Source organism: Glycine max, chromosome 10 (assembly GCF_000004515.6).
Source record: "Glycine max cultivar Williams 82 chromosome 10, Glycine_max_v4.0, whole genome shotgun sequence".
NCBI classification, from domain to species: domain Eukaryota; kingdom Viridiplantae; phylum Streptophyta; class Magnoliopsida; order Fabales; family Fabaceae; genus Glycine; species Glycine max.
Genome location: NC_038246.2, coordinates 39,200,118 through 39,226,848, shown reverse-complemented (window position 1 = coordinate 39,226,848; position 26,731 = coordinate 39,200,118). Strand labels below are relative to the sequence as shown.

Genomic DNA, 26,731 nt, shown 5'->3' with positions numbered 1-26,731 from the left:
GAATAAATTTAAATAAAAGTGCAATCCAATGCATAAGTTCTATAGGCATATCTATGTTAATGAAAGGACATTTAACGTACATCAGCGAGTAGTGGATGCGCATGGATACAGGTAATATCGTATTCACCCTTGTCCTCTTACAAACAAATAGAGAAAAAGACTCATTTGAATTATCTGTGGTTACTCATTTATATATCCATTTTCTATCTGTGTTGGATTTTACTAGTGATTATATCCATAAATATGAATTTTTTGCCATTTCTAATGGGAGCAGTTATACCGAAAAAAATTATCCAATAGGACTGTTAGCACTAATTACTACCCATTTTTTACTTTATCACATATCATCCTTGCGGTTTAAAGACATTTCTTATTTTCACCATCTATTTTTTTAAAAATTTAATGGTTTATGCAAGAGAATTTCCCTTGAAACAAGATAATGCATGTATTTGATCTTATGATTGATTTTGAACAAATTAAAAAGAATAAAATAAATAACATAATAAACACTATTATTTTTAATTTAATATCTTTATATGTATGGCATAAAAATATAATCCATATATAACTTTTAAGGAATAAAATCAATATATTTATAATTTGTTTGTTTATATCTTTTGTAATTGGAAAGTTAAAATATATATTGTATTATTAATTTAAAATTATGATTAATTCAAGCAAAAATGTGAATGAATACTCTTGTATACATCAAATTCATGACTTTTTATATTAAATTTTGTAAAAATTTATGTATTTGATGTTTACTAAGAATTTAATACAATACATGAACATAAGTCTATCATATTTCATTTTTCTTTACCCTCTAATTCATAAGGAGAAATTGATTCTTATTAATCCAGACATCAATCGGAATATAAATAAAATTTCATTAAAAATTATTTTCGCTAAAGTTTGAACTGTGATAATAGTCAAACAATTTAATTTTAATTTTAATATATTAACCAATTATATCCGATTACTTAGTTTACATAAGCTTGTCATATAAAACCTGAATAAGAAATAATTAATTTCTGATAAACATAATGTTGAAAGAAAATGATAAATTATATTGTAATTTATATAAATACCTGTTTTAATAAAATTTAACGAAAATACATGTGGAATTTTTAGTAAAGACTATACGTATCATTACAGGAAAGTTAAACAAAATTGTATACACAACTTAAACTTAAATGATTAGAATAAAATAATTCCATACTATTTGTCCTACATGACTTCTTTCTTTTTTCATATTTATAAAATTCAAGTTTAAAAGGTTACTTTTTTTTATAAGACTCAATTTATAATATTATTAATATTAATTATTTTTAGATAAAATATTTTTTTCTTAAAAGAAAAAATTATATATTGACAAACCATTAGAAGTATCTAATGATAATAATAATTTTGAAAAAAAATATAAATTTAAGATAAATTTATTATTATTAATTAAAATAATCATTAACTTTAATCTTAGTGAATTAAATAACTGAATATTAGATATAAAAATAAAGAAAGGAAAATGCATGTGAATTTAAAAAAAAAATACAATATATGTTTTGATTTAATAGTTAGGCAAATGATGTAATAGATTAAGTAAGAATTATCTAAAAAGAAAAGAGACGTGTGAGAAAGCTGGAATTAAATAATTGACCAAATAGAAACATAAAAGTGAAATTAAAAAATTAAGACAAGAGTAAGAGAATTGGGATTTAGTTTGGAAGTTTGTGTGGCATCTGATAATTTAATAGACTTGCATTGATCCCGGTGGTACACCGTCTCTGACCAGCAAGTGACGTAAGTGTAAGACTTAAGTGCGGACCCCACTCTTTATGAAGCTTCCCTTCCTTTTCTCCCCCACATTTATAAGAAACCTCGCCTCCTTCACTAATATTATTGATTTCATTTCTATCCCCAAAATGAATAACCCAAATGGAGGAATCTGTTTCCTTCTCTTTCTCTTCCTCTTTCCTTTTGCGGCGGCGCAACCTGCCACCAACCAAAACCAATCCTATTACAACAAGTTCAGCCCTTCCATGGCCATCATAATCGTCATCCTCATCGCCGCCCTCTTTCTAATGGGCTTCTTCTCCATCTACATCCGCCACTGCTCCGACTCCCCCTCCGCCAGCATCCGCAATCTCGCCGCCGCCACTGGACGCTCACGGCGCGGCACCCGCGGCCTCGAGCAGGCGGTGATCGACACCTTCCCGACGCTGGAGTACTCGGCGGTGAAGATCCACAAGCTGGGAAAGGGAACTCTGGAGTGCGCTGTGTGCTTGAACGAGTTCGAGGACACCGAAACGCTGCGTTTAATCCCCAAGTGTGACCACGTGTTCCACCCCGAGTGCATCGACGAGTGGCTAGCTTCCCACACCACTTGCCCCGTTTGCCGCGCCAACCTCGTCCCTCAGCCCGGCGAGTCCGTCCACGGAATCCCAATCCTCAACGCTCCTGAGGACATCGAGGCCCAACACGAAGCCCAAAACGACCTCGTCGAGCCCGAACAGCAACAGCAAGACCCCAAGCCTCCCGTTCCCACTGAACCTCAAGTGCTGTCATTAAACCAGACGCTGAACCGGAACCGCACCAGAGGCTCCCGGTCGGGCCGGCCGCGGCGATTCCCGCGGTCTCACTCGACCGGTCATTCTTTAGTCCTGCCGGGCGAAGACACTGAACGGTTCACTTTGCGGCTTCCCGAGGAAGTTAGAAAGCAGATATTGCAGAACCCGCAACTGCATCGCGCGAGAAGCCTCGTTATCTTACCGAGAGAAGGTAGTTCGCGGCGGGGGTATCGAACCGGTGAAGGAAGTAGCAGAGGGAGATCGTCGAGGCGGTTGGACCGGGGGTTTAAGTCGGACCGGTGGGTTTTCACCATGGCGCCGCCTTTTTTGGTGAGAGCGTCGTCGATTAGGTCGCCCAGGGTGGCCAATAACGGTGGCGAAGGAACTTCCGCTGCTGCGTCTTTGCCTCCGCCGCCTGCTGTGGAGTCTGTTTGAGTTTTGATTCCCCCTTCTGCAAGATTTCAATATTTTATTGTATTTACCAATTATTTTTTGCTGCCACGATTTTTTTACGCTAGAATTTGTAAGATGTGTATAATATTTGGCACACTTGTTTTGCGTTTGAAGATAAATAACTGAAATCCTGAATCACGATAGATTCTTAAATCATAATCTTGGTCATCAGTTCAGATATGAATAAAACGGAAATGGAGATATATATATATATATATACACACAGAAGTGATTCTGATTCCTGTTGGAAAGGGTGGGGAAGGGATGTTTTCTTGTTTTTTTGGTGGCTCAGGGAGATCTACAGACTGCACAGAAAATGGCATGCACGATACGTGCTCACTTGTTCGGACTATTGATGGACTTCTAATTTTTTTTTAAGAGTAACTTTTGTGGTTGAATTATAATTTGTTGATAAATATGTCTAATAATTTAGTCTTGGAAAGAATAAAAATTATCATATCCAACAATAAACTTTAATTAATTACTGTTAGGCATAGAGACATAATTTTATCATTGAAATGATACCAACATGATTATATTTAATTGTCAATATATTTGTCATATAATATTCTTTTTATTTTTAGTCTTCTCACCCTCTAAGAATGTGAATGTTAAATAATCACTTTTATCTCTGATTGTGTAATTCAATAATAAATATATTCTTGAAAGATGAAAATATAAAATTTAGTCATTGAAAATGTAAAAAGTATGATAAATATATTTGGCCGTTAACTTTAGTTCATCGTCATTAATGAAATAACCAAGATTTGAAGAAGTGAAATATGAGATATATTTATCTTTTAGGGTAATTTGGAAATATTTGTAATGATTGATATACTGTTACAATATTTATTTTGAGTAATTTTTATTGTGATAGACAAATTACGATTAATCAATATTATCGTTATTATTATGTTTATTTTAAATTATGTTTGTCAATATATTTTTTCAAATAATTGTTGTAATGTTATGCTTGTAACGATATAAGATGACAAAAATTTATCCTAAAATTATATTTTATTCTTCAATGAAACGAAATTTTGGGTTTAACAAATTAGTCTAATAGAAACATATTAATATTTAGATCCAATAAAAAATTTCTCATATTTTCGTCTAATGATAATTTATTAATATTTTTGATCCAATAGAATATATTAACATTTAAGTTAAAAAAAATTATTGATATTTTTCTCCAATAAAAATAAAGATAAAGAAGATAAAAAGAGATAATCGAGAAATTACAAAAGATGAAAAATAAAGCAATTTTTTTCATCAAAATAGTGAAATTAGAAATTTTTATTTTAAATTCTAAATATTCAGATAATTTGACTACGTCAATTAGAGTTTCGTGGCTTACGGTGTTATAGTCGGGGGAGTGCATGGGCGTCGAAATTATTAGGATGGTTTTTTTGACTTGGCCTCCCAATAGACTTGAATTTAGCCAGAAACTCATTCCTATACGTTTGCAATTAAATATCCCATTATTATTCAATGTTTTTTTTATTGGATAATCCTTTTTTGATTTGACACTATTGGCATTTGATATCTAAAAGTGACTTTAGACCCTTGAATAATTTAGATAATAAAAAAGACATGAACTCAGTCATGGAATATAAAAGTCCCTCAAAACATAAGTATCTAAATTTTTTTTCCTCAAACAAGTTATTATATTATTCATAAATTTTGAATTTAAAACGTACTCAAAAGAAATTGAAATTCATGTCGATTGTATCAATAATAATATTTTTATTGAATAATTCAATCGTTGTTGTTAGAGAAGCAAGACAAACCTAACAAGTTATAACATAAACTATGAACTAATGATGATGGATAGGGAGAAAGGAAAAGAGAATAATAGTTTGTATTAATTTTTCAAATACAAAGTATCAAAAAACACTTAATAATGCACAAGCTTGTTGGTTATAACAAACTTTAACCAACTAACTACTAACTAATAAAATTAACTACCATATGAATTAACTAATTTCAACACTTCCTCTTAATTCATATTGGTACAAGACATTACTCCTAGCCTATCTCTCATTTCCTTAAATTTGATACACTTCAAAGGCTTTGTCAACATGTTTGCTAGTTGATCTTAAGATCTACAAAACTCAAGCTCAAACTTCTCCTTATTCACATGATCTCTCAAAAAGTGAAACTTGGTCTCAATATGTTTACTTCTCCCATGTGTCACTGGGTGTTTTGCCAAGTCAATAGTTAACCTATTATTAATTAACAATCTCATTGGCTTGACCATCTTCAAATTAAGTTCTTTCATCACAGCCTCGAGCCACACAACTTCACATGTTGCCATAGCTGCAACAATGTATTCTACTTCACAAGTTGACAATGCAACTACACCTTGCTTCCTTGAACACCAAGAAATCGGTGTTGACTCAAACTTGAAGACATAACCAACAATGCTTTTCCTATCTCCTTTATCTTCACACTAATCCGAGTCACTAGCCATAAACTTCTCCTTTTGTATTCTTCTGACTGTGAGGATAGAAATCCCGAGTACCTTTCAAGTATCACATGATCTTTTTAGTTGCTTGGCAGTAAGGTATCCTAGGCTTCCTCATAAATCTACTTATTAACCCAACACAGTATGCAATATTTGGTCTAGTATTGCATAGATACCTCAGTGAGCCTACAATTTGCTTGTATAAAGTCAGATCAACTTCCTTTTCATCTCCTTCTAGCTGAAGGCTAATTCCTATCTCAACAGGTGTGATTGCAGGGTTGCACTCACTTATGTTGAACCTCCCCAAAATGTCTTCACATACTTCTTTTGATGCAGGAAGATCCCTTCACTTCTCTTGGGATATTCAATGTCTAAGAAGTATGATAACTCACCTAGATTAGTCATATCAAATTCTTGCATAATCCTTTTCTTAAATTCAACCATATCTTCAATATTGCTTCCAGTTATTAGAAGGTCATCAACATAGAGACATATAATTAGAACATCATTCCTTCGATTCCTGATGTAGATTCCATGCTCAATAGTGCACTTTGTGTACTTCTGCTGAACCAGAAAGTTGTCAATTCTCAAATTCCAAGCTCTAGGAGCTTGTTTAAGGCCATACAATGCCTTTTTTAGTTTGTAAACTTTCTATTCTTGACCAATCACTGCATATCAAAGTGGTTGTGTAATGTACACTTCTTCCTACAGAGGACCATTAAGAAAAGCTAACTTCACATCCAACTGATAGATTGACCAATTTCTGTAACTTGCTACTGTTATGATAATTATTAAATATGAACTATTATTTATAATAAAAATATAATGGAAATATCCTTTAAAATGTTATTTAGTAATTATTTATGCTTAATTATTAAGAAATGATGTTTTTCTCATTCATGGCTTACAGATATGGAAAGGAAGGATTAAAAGCAAAAAAGATACAAAAAATAACAAAAAATTGAAAAAGGCCTAGCCCAAGACGCGCTCAGCGCACAATACGCACCCAGTGCAAATACAAGTATCCTCACTAAGCGAGAAGAGGCGTGCTAAACGTGAAAATAGGCACCTGCGCTAAGCGAGCAACGCAGGCTTAGTGCGAGTACGTAGACCCAAGTCTACTCCAACAACTATAAAAAGGGAGTCAAGTCAAGGAGAAAAGATACACCGAGTCTCAAAGCACTTTAATACACACTTAAAGCTTGAGAACTCTCCCTTAAGGAATTCTTTCTTCTCTCCCATCATTTTCTATTCCCTTTTCCCATTCCTTCTATTCCATCAGTTTCTAAACCCCTTTTCAAGTGTAAGGCCCTTATGGCTATGAGAGGCTAAACCCTTAGTTAGGGTCTGACAGACCTAAAAAGCCAAAGATGTATTGTATGTTTCATATCTATCAATGCAAACATGTGTTTTCTTTCCTATTATCCTTTCTTATTTTAATTTCATGTATCATTCATCCTTGCATTATCTTTGAGGGTTAGGTGCTCGACAAAGGGTAATCCTTAATAGAAATACAAGGAAAGTCTTACATGCATCAGTTTTAGGGATTAGTCACTCGATAGAGGGTAATTTCTAATAAAACTAAAAGGAAGGGGTATCTTAATAAAATCATTGCTAGACATAGAGTGATTGCATTATGCCCATGCATCAAAGCAAACATATATAATTAGAACTTCATGCATTTTATCTATTGAATCTTTACAAAGACATTTGAGAGATAGATAGGTAAGATAGACTTGTCATCATGAGATATAGGAACAAGTATTCTAATATATGTGGGTAGGAAAAATTAACCTAATTGATAAAGTAAAATATAAAACAATACATCTTTAGAAAATAAGGCATGTTAGGTCCCAACATTCTCATCCCATTGAATTCCCTATTATATCTTTTGTCTCTTATTAATATCTATCATTTCAGTTATTATTTATTTTAGCTCATCTTTTACCTTATCTCATCTTTTCCTCTTATAAATTGTAAATTATCCAACACAAGTATAAAATAGAGTCCCTGTGGAAATCGACACTCAGACTTCCGAGTCTTCACTACTTGGACATTTGGCACACTTGTCAAACGGTCAACATGCTACAATGAGTCTCATAGTATCAAGCCTAGCTATTGATGCAAAGACTTCATTGTAATCTTGGCCATGTTTCTGTAAAAAAAATCATTTTGCTATAAGTCTAGCCTTGTATCTGGACACTTCTCCATTTGTCTTCATTTTGGTTGTATAGACCCACTTTACATTAGTTGGTCTCTTTCTTTTTGGCAAATTAACTAATTCCCAAGTGTCATTCTTCTCTATTGATTTCAGTTCTTCTTCCATAGCATCTCTCCAATGAGCACTTTGAGAAGCATTTCCTTGACTTACCGGTTATGATTTAGCAAACAAGACAAAATGGACTAATTCTCCCTCTACATTGATTGTTGTATTTTCATAATCTTTGAGTGTTTGTGGTGCTTGTCTTTCCTTTTGTGATCTTATGAGTTGAATGTCAATTAATTCAATAGTTTATACTCCATTATCTGCATTATCAAAATGCATAATCACATTCCTTTCAGTATTATCAGTTGTTGTGGTAGTCCAATCCCAACTCTATGATTCATCAATGAACACATCTATACTAATTAGAAATTTCTTCATCTTGGGATTGTACAACTTCTAGGCACCTATTAGATGATAACCAATGAGAGCCATTGATTCTGCCTAGTTATCAAGTTTTTGTCTTAGTTTCTCATGCACATGCTTGAAACATAGTGAGCCAAAGATTCTAAAATGACTCATACGTGGCTTGTGCCCAGACCATGCTTCTTCAGGAGTACATCCTTGCAACTTCTTTGTAGGAATTTTGTTCAGAATATACACCGCAGTGGAGGCTGCTTCTCCCCAGAAATAATGTGGCATTTAATTTCCCTTCATTATACTTCTGGCCATGTTCATAATGCTCTTGTTCCATCTCTCAGCAACACCATTGTGTGTGGTGTGTAGGGTGCAGTAATCTCATGCAATACTCCTTCTTTGTCACAAAACACTTGAAACTCATTTGAATTATACTCGCCACCTCCATCAATTCTCAGTACCTTAATCACATTGCCATTTTGATTTTCACATAGCAGTTTGAATTTTTTAAAGATGGAGAACACTTCACTTTTCTGCTTAATAAGGTAAATCCAATTTTTTCTAGTAAACTCATCAATAAAGGAGACAAAAATGACTATTGCCTCCTAAGGATTTCACCTCAAATGGCTCACACACATAAGAATATACCACTTATAGTTTCTCCTTTGATCTATTAGGTGCTTCGAACTTAAAACAGTTTCTAGGTTGCTTTGATTCATAACACTCAACACGTAATTGTTTGGGCAATTCAATTTCAGGTAAGCCATGCACCATCCTTTTATTCTTCAGTTCATTTAAACTTCTGAAATTTAAATGACCATATCTATGATGTCACTTCCAATTCTCATCACTTATCAACGTAGCTAAGCATTTTAAATCACCAATCTAAAGTTCAATCTTAAAAGTTCTATTTCTAGAAAAAAGAGACTTTAAGATCAACTTACCAGATTGATCAAATAGCTTCATGTGATTGTCCTCCATTTGTATTGAAATGCCTTTTTCAAGTAGCTGCCCCAAGTTCAGTAGATTGTTCCTCATATTAGGAACATAGAGAACATCACTGATGAGAGCCTACTGGCCATCTTTCCTTTGTATGATCACTTTGCCAATGCCTTTTGCATTCATAGAGTTGTTATCTGCAAATTTAATTATGCTCTTCACCTTATTATCAATGGAAACATACCACTCCTTGTGTCCGGTCATATGATTGGAACAACCCGTGTCCAAATACCACAAGTTCACATTCTTATTTTTAATATTGGTTGTTGCCATCAACAACACATTATTAGAGTTAGAATCTTCATCTTGTGCCAATTGAGTTTCATCAACGTTCCTTGGCACCTTTTTGTCTTTGCACTCTCTTGCAAAATGGCCAAACTTTTAGCAATTGTAGCATTTGAGTGATTTTATATCAAGTTTCCATCTACCCTCTTTGTTGTGTGTACTACATTTTTATTGTTGTCTTTAGAATTTTGTTGTTGTTTAGGTGCAGAATTCAATCCTTCACTTTGATTCTTCCCTTTCTTCCAATTTCCCTTGCCTTTCTTGTTTTTGTCTTGATCACTAGAATTCCCTTTGTAAGTTTGAGCCTGCAAAGCTTGGTTTGAGGATCTCAATGAATTTCTTTCATTGAGTCTTATTTCTTGTGCTTCAAGAATCCCTTGTAGCTCTTCTACTTTCATTCCCTCAAGGTCTGTTCCTTGTTCAATTGCAACAACAATGTGATCAAACCTTGGGGTTAAGGTTCTCAAAATCTTGTCCACTATCATTGCATCTTCTATCCTATCACCATAGTTCTTCATCTGGTTTGTGAGGGTTAGCATTCGAGTGAAGTACTCCACTATACTGTCTTGATCATTCATTAGTAGAAGCTCATACTACCTCCTTAAGGTCTACAATTTCACCTTCTTGAACTTGTTAGCAACCTCATAGGATTTCACAAGAATATCCCATACCTTCTTTGCATTATTCGCATCTAATATCTTCTCCAAGATATTTGCATCAACACTTTGACGAATGATAAACAAAGCCTTGCCATCTTTCTTATTGTTTTCTTGGTATGCTACCTTTTGCACTTCTGTTGGAGCTGCACCAAGTTCTTGAACACCAGATTTGATGATATCAGAAACATCTCGGAAGCAAGAGATTGCTTTCATTTGAGCGCACCATCAATCATAATTCTTCCCATTAAGAATAGGAAGAGAAGCTGACAAATTCCATGATACAGATACCATTTTTGAATTAGTCATAAGCTCCCACCAAGATCAGTAACGAAGCTTTGAATACCAATTGTTAGAGCAACAAGACAAACCTCACACATATACTCACATAATATAATAGAAACTATGAACTAATGATGGTGAGGGTGATAATCGAGAAAGAGGAAGGAAGTTATAATAATAGTTTGTATTAATTTTTCAAACAAAGATATCAAAAACTTACACTTAACAATGCACATGCCTCTTATTTATAAGACTTGTTGGTTATAACAAACTTTAACCAACTAATTACCTTACTAGAAAAATTAATTACCATATAAATTATCTAATTTCAACAGTTTCTAGCTTTTGGTGGAAAGGTTTTTTGTGTGTGAAATATTTGGTGGAAAAGTGATAAAAAGAAAAGAAAAACGGTACGTAGTATATCGACCACGCCATAGAGAGTGGAATTCATTCGCAATAAATTTTATTAAAAAGGTAGTATCAATGATAAATGACGGGTTGACTTGAGGTATTTATTTCTGAATGCATGCTTTCATAATTAAATGAGATCGTTTTTTATTATTTTTATTTTAAAAAATATACTTATTTGAGATGAATGCATATAAAGAAAGACAAAAAAAATTAAATGTCTTCACACAAAAAAAAGACAAAAAAAAAAAAAGTAAGTGAAAGGTAAAAATAATTGTATAATACTACTATATATGTTAAATACGGTGGTTATTGTTTGATATTTTAATAATGATTTTTTTAGTTTGTTTTCTTTGAAAATACATTTTTTTTGTCAGATTAATTTTAAAATGGTCCGCAGATATCCCAAGGTTTTTTTTTTTCTTGTGGTTGTATTGTAAAAACCACATTATTTTTTTCTCTCTTATCTATTTTATCTTTTCAGGTGGGACGAAACATTTCACTTTCACCCGAACTGAATTACTCCTAGCCTTTGAATCCACAATTATTGGAATATTAGCATGCTTATAAATTAGGATGTTGATGCTATGAACCAAAAAAAAAACTCTACTTGTATTAAATTGTTTTACAAGGTGAGAAAAGAATATATTTTGTTGTTAACCCTTCCTCTTCTTTCTTTCACACCGAGAACGTTGCATGCAGATTGGACAATATGAAGTTTAATCCTAATAAAAAAATAAAGTTTCATAAAGCGAAATTTTTGGCTCCTACAAAGACTGAATCTTTTTTATATATTTTTTCCACCTACACTCTTACTCGAGTAAAAAGAGAGCGTGTCTATGTTGGTTCTACTTCTATGAATTTTCTGGGTCCCCATATCATATATGTATATATATGCTGGCATTTAGAAGAGATGGAAGAGAATGAGGTGCTTTCAGCGATAATGCGATTTCGTGCCTAGGAGACAAGAACCGAAGCCTCGTTGGTGTTTCTATTACCAAAAGAATTCTTATAAAATTCGCCACGTACAAGTGCAATATTCAGTATTCTCTTGTTCTGCAACCACAACCACCACTCTCTTGTGTACCCTTTTGCTAAATCGAACTATATATATGCTATCTCACTTTCTTGCCTAATGGTTGCTCCATTTCTTGTTTACTATTTTTCATGTGCAACTATATATGCATAATTAGTTTTTTAAGTAACTTACAATCATTTAACAAAAAATGAGTATTTTTAAGGTATAAGAACTCTTTTAAAAGGATATGAATCTAATTACAATTTTAAAATTGTAAGTACTTATTTAAAAATTTTGACCAAATTATAGAAACTTAAAAAATAATTTGTCTAACTTTTTTTAATTACTTAATAATTTGTCAAAAGCCCCTAGAATTTCATAGCAGATGTTATTAACGGTCATATGCAGCAAGCAGGTCAACACCTCATTATAAAATCCATAGCCCTCTAATTTGAACTGAATTTAAAATTCTGAACACTTTTAATTTCTAAACTCTGTTCAAAGCATAGTATTATTATTCGTCGTGGGTGATTACGACTTCCTTCAGTGCATATTATGTATTCTTTTTCTATGAAACTGTTTTCGTTCTGTTCGAAGTTTCGGAGGTATTTCGGCCCCACTTAGTTACCTACCCCAAGTGGCTGTGTCTGTTGCAAAGAAACGTTCAACAAATGTGGTTGTTAACTACTAACTAGCTGCCAAGTAGGATACTGCATGGCGAAACGAATTTCAAAGCCTCTCAATAATTCATGCTTGGTAGATAATGGAAGGGGACCAATTCTAGCAATTAAAGTACTAGTAATTAATTGGACGGAGGGGGCACGTTGCATCAGTGAGTTTGGTGAACGCTTATGGTGGTTCTTCCTCTTAATTAATGGACTTTAGTAGTAGTACTTGCAATTACACCAGTGAGTATCTTTAGTTATTAATTGATTAGTCACTTTGTTACTAACAACATTTATAAAGTATAATTGTTAAGATGAATTGTTTGTTATAATTTTGTGGATCTTATAATATTTTTTAAAAAATTATTCATGATATAAATTTATTAAACAACAATTATCTATAAGTAATGTTATGTCATTTGTTCCAATAGTGAATAAAAATATTAAACCATTTTTATTGGAGAGGTATAATGCTTAAAATTTCTTGTGTTAACTCAATCAATTTATCTATCGAAATGAAGCGAGTCATCAAGGAGTCCTTTTTAATTTAATTATTGAATTCAAAGTTTTCAACTACTTTTTCACCAGTATTATTTAATAGTAACATACTTACACTATTACAGACCTCACAGAATCCCTATTTCAACACTTGCTAGCAGCCACTCACCTATTCCTTGGTGGTTGCCTTTAATGTAGTGTCTTTCAATAGCCACCAACCCATGCCACTAATAATAGGGATAACGTGAACATCTCGACGAAACTTTAATTTAATCTGTTATATGTTGTAGCAAACATTTGCACTGCCTTGCATTAGTGCAGCATCAGACTTAGTATAATAAGAAAGTTTTTGTTTTGTTTTCTTCATGGGATGAGATGTGGCATTTGTAGTTTTGTTCTTGTATAGATAGATCGCTGAAGCTGGGATGGGAAAGAAAAGGCTGGTGAAGCACCAGTTAATCACATGTTATTTTTTAGTATAAAAAGTATTATATATAATAAAATGTAAAATAAGTTATTACTAATAAGAAAAGCTATTGAATTTTTATAACATATAAATAATACGTGATAAATGAAAATATAAAAGGATACTCTTAATTTTTCACAAGATATTAAATTTTTGCTAGGAAGAAAATGAAATACTTTTGTCCTTTATGTTGGAGCCTGAAGGAGGAAGCATAGAAAATTAATGGTTCTTATCTCATAGCTAGGGTGGTTTCTTCTTCTCAAGATGCTCTCTATTCGTTGAAATATTATAAAACCAGTCCCTATCCGATAGATAGACTTCAGCTAGGGTGGGAATAACAAGCACGGGTGTAGTGTTTTGCAAGCTACCTTTCTTTTCCCCTTTTCTTAGAAAAAGCAACCTACATCCACAATGACTGAAGGAGAGTCACAGGAGCGTTAGGGATTAGATTCATAAAGAAATCCCACTAGCTTTTCCCCTAAATGATTTTTATTTAATACAAGATAAATCATACAATCACGATGACAAATTATCTTATCCACATAAAATTCTTTCATAAGTATTCATTGTCTTTTATGGGCCCATGAAAATCTTGTTTTTAGAAGGCCCAGTAAGGCTTTAACAAGCCGAATGGTTATGCAAATCAGAGTAGCCATTCAAATTTAGCAATGAACAATAGCTATACACATGAAGCAAGAAACCTAATGATTAAGAAAGAATTTTGCAACCAGAATATGAACTCAGAATGACCTTAACTATGCAATAAATGAGGCAATGTTATTGCAAATATTTATTATAATATATTATAATTATAATTATATTTGTAATGTCAACTTATCACACAAAAATCAATACTCAAAAGGAGGCAAGGCAAGACAAGGGTAGGTTCTCAAATGAAAAATCAGTTTGTCATATCTTAAATGGATAATCCACAAGTAGAAGAAAATAAACATAGAGATCTAGCAACCAGAATTACTATATTTTTATAGCTTCCTTTCTTAGTTAGTGATAACCTATATATTTATAATAAATATTAAATAAAAAAGTGAGATTAATTTGTCCTTGAAAGTATAATCTATCACTTTTTTCTTTTGATGTCTATAATTATATAGGTGGTCACTAACCGAACAGGAAAACTATAAAACATCGTAATTCTTGTTGTTAGACCTCTCCTACTTGTTTTCTTCTACTTGTGAATGATCCATATAAGATTTGACAAACTAATTTTTTTAGTTAAGAACACACCCTTGCCTTACCTCCTCTTGATTCTTGATTCATCTATGATAAATTTACATTATACATATAATTATAATTATAATACATTATAATAAATATTTGCAATAACAAAATCAGAAATTTCTAAGTTTAATGTGTTCTTGATGCATGTATCTTGTTACTGATATTAACTAATTAAGTTTATATATTTCATAAATATATTTGTTAGTAGATTATATAATTGAAGACAAAAATGCCAATAAATTGTTAAATTTAAAGGCATTTGTCAACATATAGGTATAGGGACCAGGATAGTAATAGATTTAGAGAGAATTCTTTTATTTTGAAATTTAAATGATTCTTTCTTATAGGTATGTTGATGATGTACTTATGATGTTTTGAGATACTTTGATGGTTAGTATTTATAATCAACATTGTTATTAGTGGATATTTTGGACAATATGTTAAGGGTTTGTGCTGTGACCTGAGACCTTGATATTAAATGGATGGAATGAGATATATATATAGATTTGCCTAGATATATCATGTGTTCTTTTACAGGTTATTTAATATAGGGTAGGCTAGCCAGACTAACGAAATCATAGTCTGTGCGCTGGTCATGATCCAAGGGTTAGTCGTAACACCTTCACTTGAGCATTGAAGTGCCTTTTGTAGATATCTCCCTTCGCTCTGCCGAATACTCACACACCCGAGACTTTGGCAAGGAACTATGAACAGAAGACCCTTTGGTAGAAGGACAGGTATCTAGTCCATTTGTGATAGGAACACTAATGAAAACAAAACAAGCCAAAATCTGGGGAAAACAAAAACATAGTCAGCAGGAAACGAAGTTTGTGCAGAAGATCAAGGCACAAAATGCAGATAATTTTAAGACCTTTTCAGTCTCTTTGAACTTCCTTCTCTTTTATCTGCCTTTGCAGGCTTCTTCTTGTCTTTCCTTTCTCTCTTCTTTATAGCAGTCATATGGGCCTTTAATATAGTTGCATAAGAAGCTTGAAAGCGCTGGTGATCCTTGGGTCCAACCTTTCCAATGAAAACGCAGTAATATAAAACATTAGAAGTGGTAATAACTTTATGCGTACATGAAAATAAGTGGGAAGCAAAGATAGTAAAAAAATTCTCCGGGAACTCAAATGATATCCACACTTGAAAATTTTTCGACAAAAGTTACACTAATAAAAATTCATCATTTAGACATAACTCCCATCTTAAATTATTAATCCACATCCGATTATATAATATGATAATTTAGAAGGCATTGACACAGCTAAGTGCAATATGAACTAGAGTCGGCAGGTTATCCTTTTATAACTATCACTTCGTGCCTTGATCTATAATGAAATACTATAAATTAGTATTCCTGATAGTGTATGAAAAATAATACTTAGTCACTCACTGCTGTTTTACAGATCAACTTTTCCTTAATTGATAGATCTGAAAACTTGCATTAATGACCCCACTAATTACATGCCAAATAAGTGATCACTAGAATGTAGCACAAACAACTTAAAGATTTAACACTAAGAAATCTGGCAGAAATTAGGGTAACACATTTCACAACCTGAGCAAACTGCAAAGTTTTCCATGCATCAATTAAACAAGTTTCACAACTGACAAAATCCCCACTGGGTATAATAACATCTCTAACTGTATTGTCCAATCCAATAATAAAAGAGATCAGGTAAACTTCATTAGAATTTAGAACTGATACAAGAAAGATAGATAGGAGGTGCTTGACATATCTAAAACAATATTTAAGTTAATACCAGTTTCATAAAACAATATACATTATAATTGGTTTTAGTGAAATCATGTTGTCTACAAAAGAATAGAGGACAGAAATAAGGAACTTGTATTTCTATACATTGATACATTTTAAAGCCAAATTTTGGATGTGAAACATTTGAGCTCATTTTCACATTAAACGCAATAGAATAAGAACTGGGTTTTCAAATATCTGTAACTAGAAAACATACAAGATTTTAAAAACACCACAATTTTACCTAGCTATCCTGTTTTTAAAGTTTGGAAAACAGCCCCACAGATTTATAATATCAGACAAGGTAACTTATAAAAGAAAACTTAAGTGCAACATCTTAGGTCCCTTTAATGTCATGCTTCGACCAAAATTGGAGTTTCATCTAGATAATCAATGTTGATCTTTATCATCAACCTTTGATTGAACAGGTTACCAAGATGTAACTCCAATTTTGATTGGAGAATAGCACAAAGAACACCTAAAGAATATGAGGAGGAAAAAATTCAAATGACTAAACCCAAGTATCGTGTCTTTAATTCTCTCCTTTTCACTAATCTAATCAAATGCTCTTAACCATTACAAACAGAATAGAAAAATTGCATGTCAGAAACAGACTAGGAACTTAATTCCTAACTTATCAGAAGATAATAATGCAGAAAAAGTAGGGAAAGAGAATTAAGAGAAGAGATTACCATGGGTTTTGGGTGCTGAAAACGCAGTCGTCGACGTTGAAGTGGAAAAGAAAAAGGCACTAGAAATTAACAATGACAAGAACCAAACATTAATCTACCGGAATGGGTAATCCGGACAACAACCAAACGTTAAGCTAAACCTTACCTGAAACGGCGCCGGTGATCGGTGGGGAAGAGTTGTGGTGGTCCTGGCTACGCAAAGACGAACAAAGAAACGGGAAAGGGAAAGGTCCTGATGAGTATAAGTGAGTAAAGGGCTTTTTAGTCAAATGGTGTGGTGGGTGCAGGAAGCAACACTCATCTTCGTTTTTAGAAGCCCAAGCCCATTTGACAGTAAGAAACAGAACCGTGAACTGAAAACCGAGTCTGAGCAAGTTCGCGCGAATTGACGAGGAAAACAGAGAAAGGAAGATGGAGAAGCAGAACGAAGAAGAAGAAGAGCAAAAGAAGAAGAAGAAGAGTTCGGTGGTGATAAGAATACCTTCTTATCAGGAAGTGGTTGAAAGTTCGCAGGCGAAATCCACTCCTTCGTCTCTCTTCGTTCCCTCCCAAACCTTTTCCGAAGCTTTCGCCTTCGTCAAATCCTCCGACTTCTACTCTCCTCCTCCGAAATCGAGGTACACACGCTTTCCGTTTCCGCATCTTAAATGTTTACTCATTATCGTTATTAATCTTATCTCTTCGCGTTAATTGATTTTTTTTTATTAGGGAAACTGGTCAATCGGACGCTCCATCTTCAACATCGACACCATCTCCCGCTACTGCTGCAGCTTCGTCAACAATACCTTCCTCTCAAAATCGCAATTCAATTCTTGTCAGCCACAGACAGGTCCAATCCATATCATTCATATTTTCACTTCAATTTTCGTTTTAAAATAGTTATCATCAAATATATGACAATCATTATTAGTGTATTATTTTGCAGAAGGGAAATCCCTTGCTAAAACACATTAGGAACGTTAGATGGGCATTTGCTGATGTTGTTTGTGACTACATGCTTGGCCAAAGCTCCTGTGCTCTCTATCTCAGGTTATTTTCTCTGTGCTTTTGTTTTTTGGTCATTTTTGTATAAACTTGCTTATTCAGTCGTCGGTGTCAACATGAATAAATAGTGTTTTCTATTTCAAGTTTGTTAGTTAAAATTTGGCTGGATAAAAAATTGTTGAAAATCCATATCAAATCACCACTCAACGCTGGATCTAGTAATCATGCTCTGACAGTATTACTATGGCATGTTTGTAGGATAATTACATGTAATCTCATGATTGGAGAAAATATTCATACCTTGCGACTTGATTATGTTTGTGGAACTGCTTGTTTTTTCTAGATTTCTTGTTACCCATGTGTGGTTACTTGGATATCTCACAAGTTGTTAATGTTCTGCTGGCTGGGTTAAATGTAGTTATATTATGCATCGACTTGACTTTGGTTGATGGTTTAATGCAGTCTTCGGTATCATCTTCTGCATCCAGACTACTTGTACTATAGAATAAGGGAGTTGCAGAAGAATTTCAAGCTTCGTGTGGTTTTATGCCATGTTGATGTGGTCAAGCACTTATTCAACTTCTATATCATCTGTTTTAGTTTGTTTTCCAATGATCTATCTACAAATTTATAATTTAACTATACATGTTCGGCTATCTACACAAAGTGACATTTCTCTGTTGTTTTCTTATTGATTGCAGGAAGATGTAATAAAGCCTCTTCTTGAAGTTACAAAAACAGCTATGCTTCATGACTGTACACTCCTTTGTGGATGGAGGTGCAATTGACTTTACTTTTTACTGCTTGTGAATTATGTGTACTGAAGATATGATTTTAACTCTCAGGAGCATGAGAGTGCTTCCATTATCTATTACACTCTTGTGAATTTCTTATCAAACTCTGATTAGAAAATATCATATGACACGATCAAATCTCTTGTTAATGATGAAAGTCTGTGGTTGTAACTTGATGAAGATTGTTAATGCAACCGTATTTTTTATGTGACTTATAGAATATACATCTTGAAAGGAGAAAAGCTTATTGTAGTTTCTTTTGGAACTTTTGGTTTAGCAGAATTTGTACCATTTAAAGGAACTTGAGATTAATGTAGCATGCATGTGAATTTCAATATATGTTGTAGCATCTGGCAAGATTCCTCTTACCTGTCTAATTGATTGATTTTATATAATTTTATTCTACTGTTGTTATAGCCTGGAGGAATGTGGCCGTTACTTGGAGACCATAAAAGTCTATGAAAACAAGCCTGCAGACATTATTCAAGGCCAAATGGATACAGATTATCTATCACGGGTATGGTTATGCTAATTTATTTTCTATTCATTAATTTATTCTGGGTTTTAATACTTTCAAAAAGCAAAATATTAAGGATGTAGTTCGTAAATTGATTAAACTCTAAGCATGGCTATCATCAATTGTGCTGAAGCTATTTTACTTTCAACTGTAGCTTACTCATTCCCTTACAACTGTCCGACATGTTAACAAGACTGATGTAGTCACCCTTGGTACCACATTTGGGGTATGTTTATTGTTTTTTAGAGAACATTCAGACTTCAGAGGCACACATATATTGTTTGATTTTATTTGCAAAAGCATTTTCATCAAGATGTGTTCTTGCCTTTTCAGTCTCTTTCTAACATTATGGGTGCATCTATGGAAGATCTTGCTCGTTGCCCTGGCATAGGAGAGCGCAAGGTATATTATCAATGGTGAAATTGTGATGGGATAATGATTTGCCCTTATTTATTTGTAGTGTTTGTTGCATGATCTTGATCCCCAGCCCACAGTGATGTATTAGCCAAAAAAATCTGAATATTTTGTACACTTCCTGATAACAGGTCAAGCGCTTGTTTGACACTTTTCATGAACCCTTCAAGCGTGTGGAATCCAGCCGGCAAGCCATTCCAGAGACTTCTGTCCAGAACAAGCCAGCTAGTCCAGAGTCATCGATCAGGAACAAAGCTGAATCTTCCTCCTTGATTGAAGACAAGCAAGAGGATACAGAAGATGTGAGCAAACGTAGGAAGAAAGAACCCGAAGTTACTGTCAAATCTGCCCTTTCTGCAGCTTTTGCCAAATATTCTGGTAGAGTTGGGAAGAGGAAAAGCACTTCACAAGTGGAGGAAAAAGAAGAATCAATTATTTCCAAAGAATCAGAAGCTGAAACATAAAGTTACCATGAAGTTTTTCACTGGTTCAATAATTTACCCTTAAACAATATAACCTCATGAGATTATTTAATCTCTATGCTTGTAAAGCCATGGAACTCTATTGGGAGTGTAAACGGGAAACATCTGTAACAAATGAAGAGGTAGTTAGGAGGCTTTAATCAAATGGGAAAGGAAGAGAAAGGAGAGGGGTGGGGTCATGTGGGTAATTGGGTATAACAACAAATTGATGGAAGATTAGATTTTCGGTTGTTGAGAATTGAGATAAGTTGGGAGGGAGAGTTAGGACCTTTGCAATTCTTGATTTGAGTGATATTCTCATCTTTGTACATTCTGTCTACCTCGTTTTCTTGATTCTGAAACCGCATTGCGATTTTTTGTTTAATGTTTCTATTAGTTCTAGCCTATTTTCCAAGCCAGTATCTATCAAGCTCCTCTTTTAGAAGCAGTCTCTGCCAAAAAAATTTATTGGTTTTGGATCTTGCCCTACCTCCGCTTGTATTTTTGAGGATTCTGGAGTAATATAATAATAACAACTACATAACGTTTACTTAGCATAAGAATATAGTAAGTTTTTTGTTATAAGTTATAACCGCCCTTAGGAACTTATGATCCATCTCCTTGGTATTTTCTGCTCATGTTTTGGATATTGCATTTTTCCACATTATCAGGATGGCGCTAGAAAAGTGGTTTTCATCATTTAATGAAAATGAAGAAATATCCGACAGACTGTTATAAAGAATATTTAGTTATCTTAGTCTCTACGTTACATCATTTAGAGTTTTGGCTCTTCCTTTGTTGTTCCTGTTGGTAATATTAATTTTATCTCGATTCTGATATACAGCTGCAATCATTTTGCTGATCTTTTTATCATGAAATATCCATTGATATGACGAGTAGGGTTTCCTGTTGTGCTTACTTGCTTTTTGGGGAATCCCTTGCATTCAGCCATACGCCAGTCATGCAAGTCCAAACAGGTCAGCATTATTCCATTATCCTTCACGTCTGCATGTTAGTATTTCTCCTTCTCGTAAAAGTGAATTAGCTTTCAATATAGTTGTCCTATTGCACCTTATGCTAATGCATAAAATTGAGCTCTGCCAATTGCCAGATGGAAAGAAGCTAGATTCCATCGATCTCCTTGCAAGTGCCTAAGTGGGGGAGCTCCATATTAAGGTCGTTTTCCGTTGGCCAAAAGTAATTCAATCTGATTTGAAGTATGTCACTAAGTTTGTTTTCACGCGGTAACTTATAAGAATTTACAGGAAACGAAACTCTCTAAGTTTCATCATATTTTACAGAAGAAATGTTATGTTCATATATTAGCGACATAATTATTAGAAAGTTCATATTCCTCTTAATTTTGTAACCATGTATCTTAGCTAGGTTGTCATTACAAAGCCAATCTAAATAAGTATAGATATTAAAATGATATAAATAAATAACATCTAGAACTAAATTTGTCCATGACTGCATGCAAATGATTTTATCCTTTAGTCTTTCTGTTTTGCATTTTCTCCCTCCTCTCCATTGTTGTAGGCAGTAGGGATGAAGGAATTCCACTGATCTAAGTTGCGAATTTGATGGTGCCCCCATCAAGTGTGATATTGCACTTGTTTTTTGGGGCCTAATGTTTGTCCAAGCACTATTTTAGTCTAAGAACGAATAAGTACTTTATTTCTAGGCTGCTTCTGCTTCTGTTCTTCTCAAACAGAATGTTGAAGAAACATAATGCACACCTAATGAGTAGGACTTGGCGTTTGTTTCTGAAATCGTAGGGAGCTGGATGAACTAAGAGAGGATTGGTTCCTAACAAGTGGTATCAGTGATTGTACAACATCTGTCATGAGCGGCCTGTAATCAGCTTCTGGCTGTATGCACATTGCTGCAATGGCAGCTATCTGTAAGTCCCATAGTAGCAGAAAGCAAAAGTTATTTACTTGATGTGAAATGAAAAATATAAGTAGTCCAAGACATCAAGTGATAGTGATGAGAATGAGAGAACAACAATGACTAAACAAAACCAAATTTGACCTGAATTAAATCCTTCTTAGAGTACTGTCCGCGAAGAGCTGGGTCAACCATTTCAATTACCTTTTCTCTGTTTGTCAACCTTGGAAGAGCCTGATGAATAACAAACATGACAGTCAATGTTGCAGCTTAGCTTCCTCACTAATATTTTGGAAGGAACACTTGGCATTTTTTTTCTCCTTTGGTTTTAATATAAACCTAAGTTACATAATCGATTTTATTCTTTTAAAAATTCAAGAGTATTACTACTATTTACTAACCCAAGAGACAAGGACGTGTTCTCCTGGGGCCCTCTTGATATCAACTGGCACACGTCCCGTGAGCAGTTCGAGAAGAACCACACCATAGCTGTAAACATCTGACTTTGTAGTAAGCTTACCCGTGGCGTACCTGCACAATGCCCAATTTCAAGGGACAAATTAAATATATGCTATAAGTTATGAAGCAAATTATAAATGGTCTGCTGTATGAAATTTATACTATATGCCAGAAATCATAAAATTAAAAAAATTACAGCCTGCATGATAGGGACTTGACTGTGACCATGTGCATGGTTCTTTTTTTAACACTGCAGGTTATGTACTGGGAGTGTGGGTTGAGACTGAAGATAAGGCAAGGTGCTTCCGACATATGAAATGGGGTAATAATACTCACTCTGGTGCCAAATATCCAGTGGTCCCCAACACACGACCGTTCCTCTTCTCTGATCCCATCTTAGCCAATCCAAAATCAGACACTTTGGCACGGAAATTTTGATCCAGTAGAACGTTGTTACTCTTAAAGTCTCTGTGGATCACAGGTGAGACTGCATGCTCATGCAAGAACTCCAGTGCTCTGGCACAATCAAGGGCTATCCTCATCCGGGCCCACCAATCCAACAGCTGATATTGATCGTTGGGAGTGTGAAGATGGTAGTGGAGTGTTCCATTGGGCATGTATTCAAAAATCAGTAACCTGTGGTGTTGGTCAGCACAATAGCCAAGTAACTCCACCAAATGAGGAGAGTGCAAGCGACTTAAGAGATCGACCTGTGCAATAAATGTCATTTACTCTTCACACCCATGTGCTGGATTTGAATAAAGCTCACAATATGAGTTGTCAAGTGAGATGGACTCATTGAAAGATAAAAAGACATTTGCATTCCAATTTTTCATGGTCCCAATTTTGGTTGCAAAACGCCACAGATTTTTTATTTTTATTTTTAATAATATTTGGCAGGAAATGTCAGTATTTTAATGACCTAGGAATAAGTTTTATTAATATTTTGATTCAACGGTAGTGCATAATTCTTGATAGCATTCACCAACAAATAGATAACTTAAATTTTTTAGTTTTATGAAGGATTCTCTTAATCATTAACATGCTTTCACAGTTTAAAAAATCTTCTAGGTTAGAAGATGCTGAAAAGTTAAAAGTTAATTTATACCCCTAACGAATACCATTACTCGAGTCAAATGTCATGCCATGAAGGCATATTAAGGTTGTCACGTGATAGGTTGTAAAATTCTTTTCATGTTAATATAAAACCGTTCCTTAGGCAACCAATACAAGTTTCAGCTTAGCAAAAGACAAAAACAAAGTCTCTGCACAAACTGGATCTAATACAAGGAAAGAAGACATAGAGAGAGATAGATAGAGCAAGTAAGAACAAGAAATAATTAAATCTTTTGCTTAAAAAAAAAAAAGAGGATATATTAAGTAGATCATTAAATGAAGCAGAGTCACTCACCTCTATTCTGAAGGCACGTTCCCCTTGCTTACCCTCAGTGCGAAGCAACTTAATTGCTGCCAAAGTGCCATCACTTAGAACACCTCTATAGATCAAACCATGCCCTCCAATAATTCCATTACTACCAATCACATTTGCTTCGCTGAATCCATCAGTGGCAATTTCTAACTCCCTATACGTGAACACTTGTACTCCACGAAATTTAGGTGCTGGGGTCCTGCTCAAATTTCCCCCATGAAGACACCCACTTTTCACATCTACAATTTAATGTATCCAAGCATTAATGTATTAGCTTCTATGAATATTAATTAAAGCCTCACTCTTTACTCCTCCAGGACTAGCAACAAATTTGAATTACTATTAATGAATTAATGATATAGTAGAGACAAATTCATCTGATCATCTGGTGCCTGATAAAACTTGAACAGTAGCAATTCCTAGCTAGAAATTAGTAACTCGTCTAAATTTGCATATAGTAATGGTATCTGTATCTGCTTCACTAATTGAGAAACTGTTCGTAATTAATTGATAACATGTGATGTGTTACTAGTTAGTTACCTGGGCTAGAATTCAACGTTGTTGAAGTGATGAGCCTGCTGCTTGTGTCATGAAGCTCTCTGCTGTCTTCTTCGCAAGTTCCATTCTTGCTGGAGGATTTTTGGCGACGGATCAAGAATAGGACCACGAAAATGATAAATAGGACCGTGACTAAGGTGACGAATGCGATGATTATGAGAATGGTTTTGGAGGGGAAATGGCCATGGCTATGGTTATGGCTATGTCTTTCTGAATGTAAGCGGTGTTGTGTGTAAGAATGGTTCCTAGTTGGTGGCCCTGAAGGTACAGTGGTTGTAGTAGTATTAACTTCCATGACAGACAACAGAGAAAAAAAAAAGAAAAAAAAGAAAAAAGAGAGAGAAAAATTAAATGGTTTTTGTTTGAGGTCAGAAAGAAGTTTGGGATGGGAAGGCAGGGAAGTAAGAGAGGGTGTAGGAGAATGGGAAATGGGTTTTGTTTATAGTAATAAACAAAACAATGAGGGGTGCAAGTATTTGCAAGTTTTAAGCCTCCTTTCCTAGGAGGGCAAGTCACCTTCTCTTTCTCTCTCTCTCTCTCGTGAATATTTAATCAAGTGGTTTTGGTGTACTTCATTCGTCTCTTCTTTTGTTATTTTCTAAGGAATTGTCTCTTTCTTTGTATAAGAAAATCTTGGAAGCTTTTGCACAATCAATCTTTCGCTCATGCTTTCTCTATAATATTTCGCTAATTATAGATTATCTACATTCCACTTTGCTGAAACAAGAATGGATTTGTAGCATGTCTTTTTCTCAGTCTTCTTTGGTTAAAGAAAACAAAAAAAAGAAGATAATTATGCTTTTGGCTGGCTGGATCAATCAATTTATACCTGCTGTTGCTGCTGGGAGTGGTCACAGGTCAACCAGTTCTTCCACTAGTGAGACTGAAGCAAAGGGGATCAGTTAGCTCTAGGTGACTGTGCCATCTAACTAATTGCCATTTCCACCAGTCACTGCCAAATAGCAATACTCCAATTGCCACCTGCATAACTCAAAATTGCGGAATTCCAATGCTTAAATTTGTACATGTTTTCTGATTGAGTAAATCATTTTCCACTATGCATCATTCTATATGGTTTAGTTATTTCATTTGGCTATGAAGGCTAGCTGAAGAATGGGACAAAAAGACAAACAAACTTGCTTTTAGATACTGCATTTAGCTAATCTAATTAAGAAACTGATATAACACACATACCCTGATCTTTCCCATGCTTGTTTCTATTTTCAGCATATTTTAATTGGATAGCAACACTGATATTCAAATCTCCTAGAAGAAAAATGAGATCATGACTAAATAGTTTTCACATGAATGAATCAGAACCAATAAATATAAAATTTGGCATTTGTTTTGGACCAATTAGGGTTTGCCACGCTACCTGTGGTTCGCGGTAACTACTTAACCACTTTACTTGCCATTTACCATTTCATGCCTATAAGCACATTTCTAAACCTCAATTTATACATTTCCTATACTTACTGACTTCAACATTGGAGTGTCATTACAAGTATTTACGAGCTCTGTTTCTTATCTGAGGTCATTGCTACTTGCCGAAGTTGTCTTTGTTACCCGAAGCATCCACCAAGTGCAGAGATACCAAAATTCCTCCATAGTCCAAACAACATTCATCTAATATAATAGGTAAAATTTAAAATTTAGTCCATAACATTATTTTTCGTTTTAATGGCTGTATGAAAAAAAAACATATATTTTGATTTTGACTTGAAAAAACATTTACCAACATTATAACTATGTTAGATTTGTCCGTGTTTAACAATTATTTTCGTTTTAATTCTTACAATTTGTTTTGATTATAACAATTTTATATATATATATATTTTGATTCCTACTTAAAAACAAAATCTCAAATACAAATACCATTACTATACGAGTGTCCAGTGGCAAGAAGTCACAGACAGATCCCTGACTGTTACGGAAGACTGGCAATCACATGCCTTTCTGTCGTCCATAAAGTTAAGTCGCCAAAACACCACAACAGAAAACATTCTCTTTCAAACTTAAACACATTGCTAATGTTCAATCTTTTTATTATTCCTTAATTTTTTTATTCGCTGCCACAACCTGAGCCTCACCAGTCACCATTATATATTTATCAAACAAGATAGAAATTCATCATAACATTTGCTACAAAGGCAATTA

General features: G+C 34.1%; 3 protein-coding genes and 1 long non-coding RNA gene across 5 annotated transcripts; 3 read left to right on the top strand and 1 right to left on the bottom strand.

Annotated features, from left to right (window-relative positions):
* Positions 1 to 1,882: 1,882 nt before the first annotated feature.
* Positions 1,883 to 3,232, top strand: LOC100810865 (E3 ubiquitin-protein ligase ATL6). Its single transcript, XM_003536043.5, has one exon. It carries the CDS (start codon positions 1,920 to 1,922, stop codon positions 2,997 to 2,999), a length of 1,080 nt encoding a protein of 359 aa, XP_003536091.1. The 5' UTR covers positions 1,883 to 1,919; the 3' UTR covers positions 3,000 to 3,232.
* A 14,176-nt stretch (positions 3,233 to 17,408) lies between these two features.
* On the top strand, positions 17,409 to 20,623 carry LOC100777022 (DNA excision repair protein ERCC-1). Of its 2 annotated transcripts, none has more exons than XM_006589087.4 (9): positions 17,409 to 17,685; positions 17,777 to 17,897; positions 17,994 to 18,097; positions 18,515 to 18,614; positions 18,754 to 18,830; positions 19,264 to 19,363; positions 19,518 to 19,589; positions 19,697 to 19,765; positions 19,909 to 20,623. In XM_006589087.4, exons 1-9 carry the CDS (start codon positions 17,480 to 17,482, stop codon positions 20,239 to 20,241), a joined length of 1,182 nt encoding a protein of 393 aa, XP_006589150.1. In that variant the 5' UTR covers positions 17,409 to 17,479; the 3' UTR covers positions 20,242 to 20,623. The 2 variants fall into 2 exon arrangements, with proteins under 2 accessions (XP_006589150.1, XP_014618678.1); XM_014763192.3 differs by having other exon boundaries at positions 17,411 to 17,685; positions 17,979 to 18,097.
* A 949-nt stretch (positions 20,624 to 21,572) lies between these two features.
* Positions 21,573 to 25,319, bottom strand: LOC100809810 (probable serine/threonine-protein kinase PBL7). The gene is made up of 6 exons (XM_003536041.5): positions 24,557 to 25,319; positions 23,999 to 24,255; positions 22,924 to 23,297; positions 22,530 to 22,659; positions 22,273 to 22,362; positions 21,573 to 22,139 (listed from the first exon to the last, which is right to left on the bottom strand). The coding sequence occupies exons 1-6, from the start codon at positions 24,867 to 24,869 to the stop codon at positions 21,978 to 21,980; spliced, it is 1,326 nt and encodes a 441-aa protein (XP_003536089.1). The 5' UTR covers positions 24,870 to 25,319; the 3' UTR covers positions 21,573 to 21,977.
* On the top strand, positions 22,005 to 23,508 carry LOC121172882 (uncharacterized). Its single transcript, XR_005886651.1, has 2 exons — positions 22,005 to 22,141; positions 22,844 to 23,508. It is a non-coding gene; the product is annotated as an uncharacterized lncRNA (long non-coding RNA).
* Positions 25,320 to 26,731: the final 1,412 nt, after the last annotated feature.

What these genes read in the sequence shown, in the direction of transcription:
- LOC100810865 (XM_003536043.5), top strand. Translation starts at nt 1,920, where the DNA reads ATGAATAACCCAAATGGAGGAATCTGTTTCCTTCTCTTTCTCTTCCTC.
- LOC100777022 (XM_014763192.3), top strand. Translation starts at nt 17,480, where the DNA reads ATGGAGAAGCAGAACGAAGAAGAAGAAGAGCAAAAGAAGAAGAAGAAG. An exon ending in TCCTGTGCTCTCTATCTCAG is followed by an intron (nt 18,098 to 18,514) that starts GTTATTTTCTCT and finishes GGTTTAATGCAG; the next exon opens with TCTTCGGTATCATCTTCTGC. An exon ending in ATACAGATTATCTATCACGG is followed by an intron (nt 19,364 to 19,517) that starts GTATGGTTATGC and finishes TTTCAACTGTAG; the next exon opens with CTTACTCATTCCCTTACAAC.
- LOC100809810 (XM_003536041.5), bottom strand. Translation starts at nt 24,869, where the DNA reads ATGGAAGTTAATACTACTACAACCACTGTACCTTCAGGGCCACCAACT. An exon ending in AACGTGCCTTCAGAATAGAG is followed by an intron (nt 23,298 to 23,998) that starts GTGAGTGACTCT and finishes TTTATTGCACAG; the next exon opens with GTCGATCTCTTAAGTCGCTT. An exon ending in ACTGGATATTTGGCACCAGA is followed by an intron (nt 22,660 to 22,923) that starts GTGAGTATTATT and finishes GGCATTGTGCAG; the next exon opens with GTACGCCACGGGTAAGCTTA.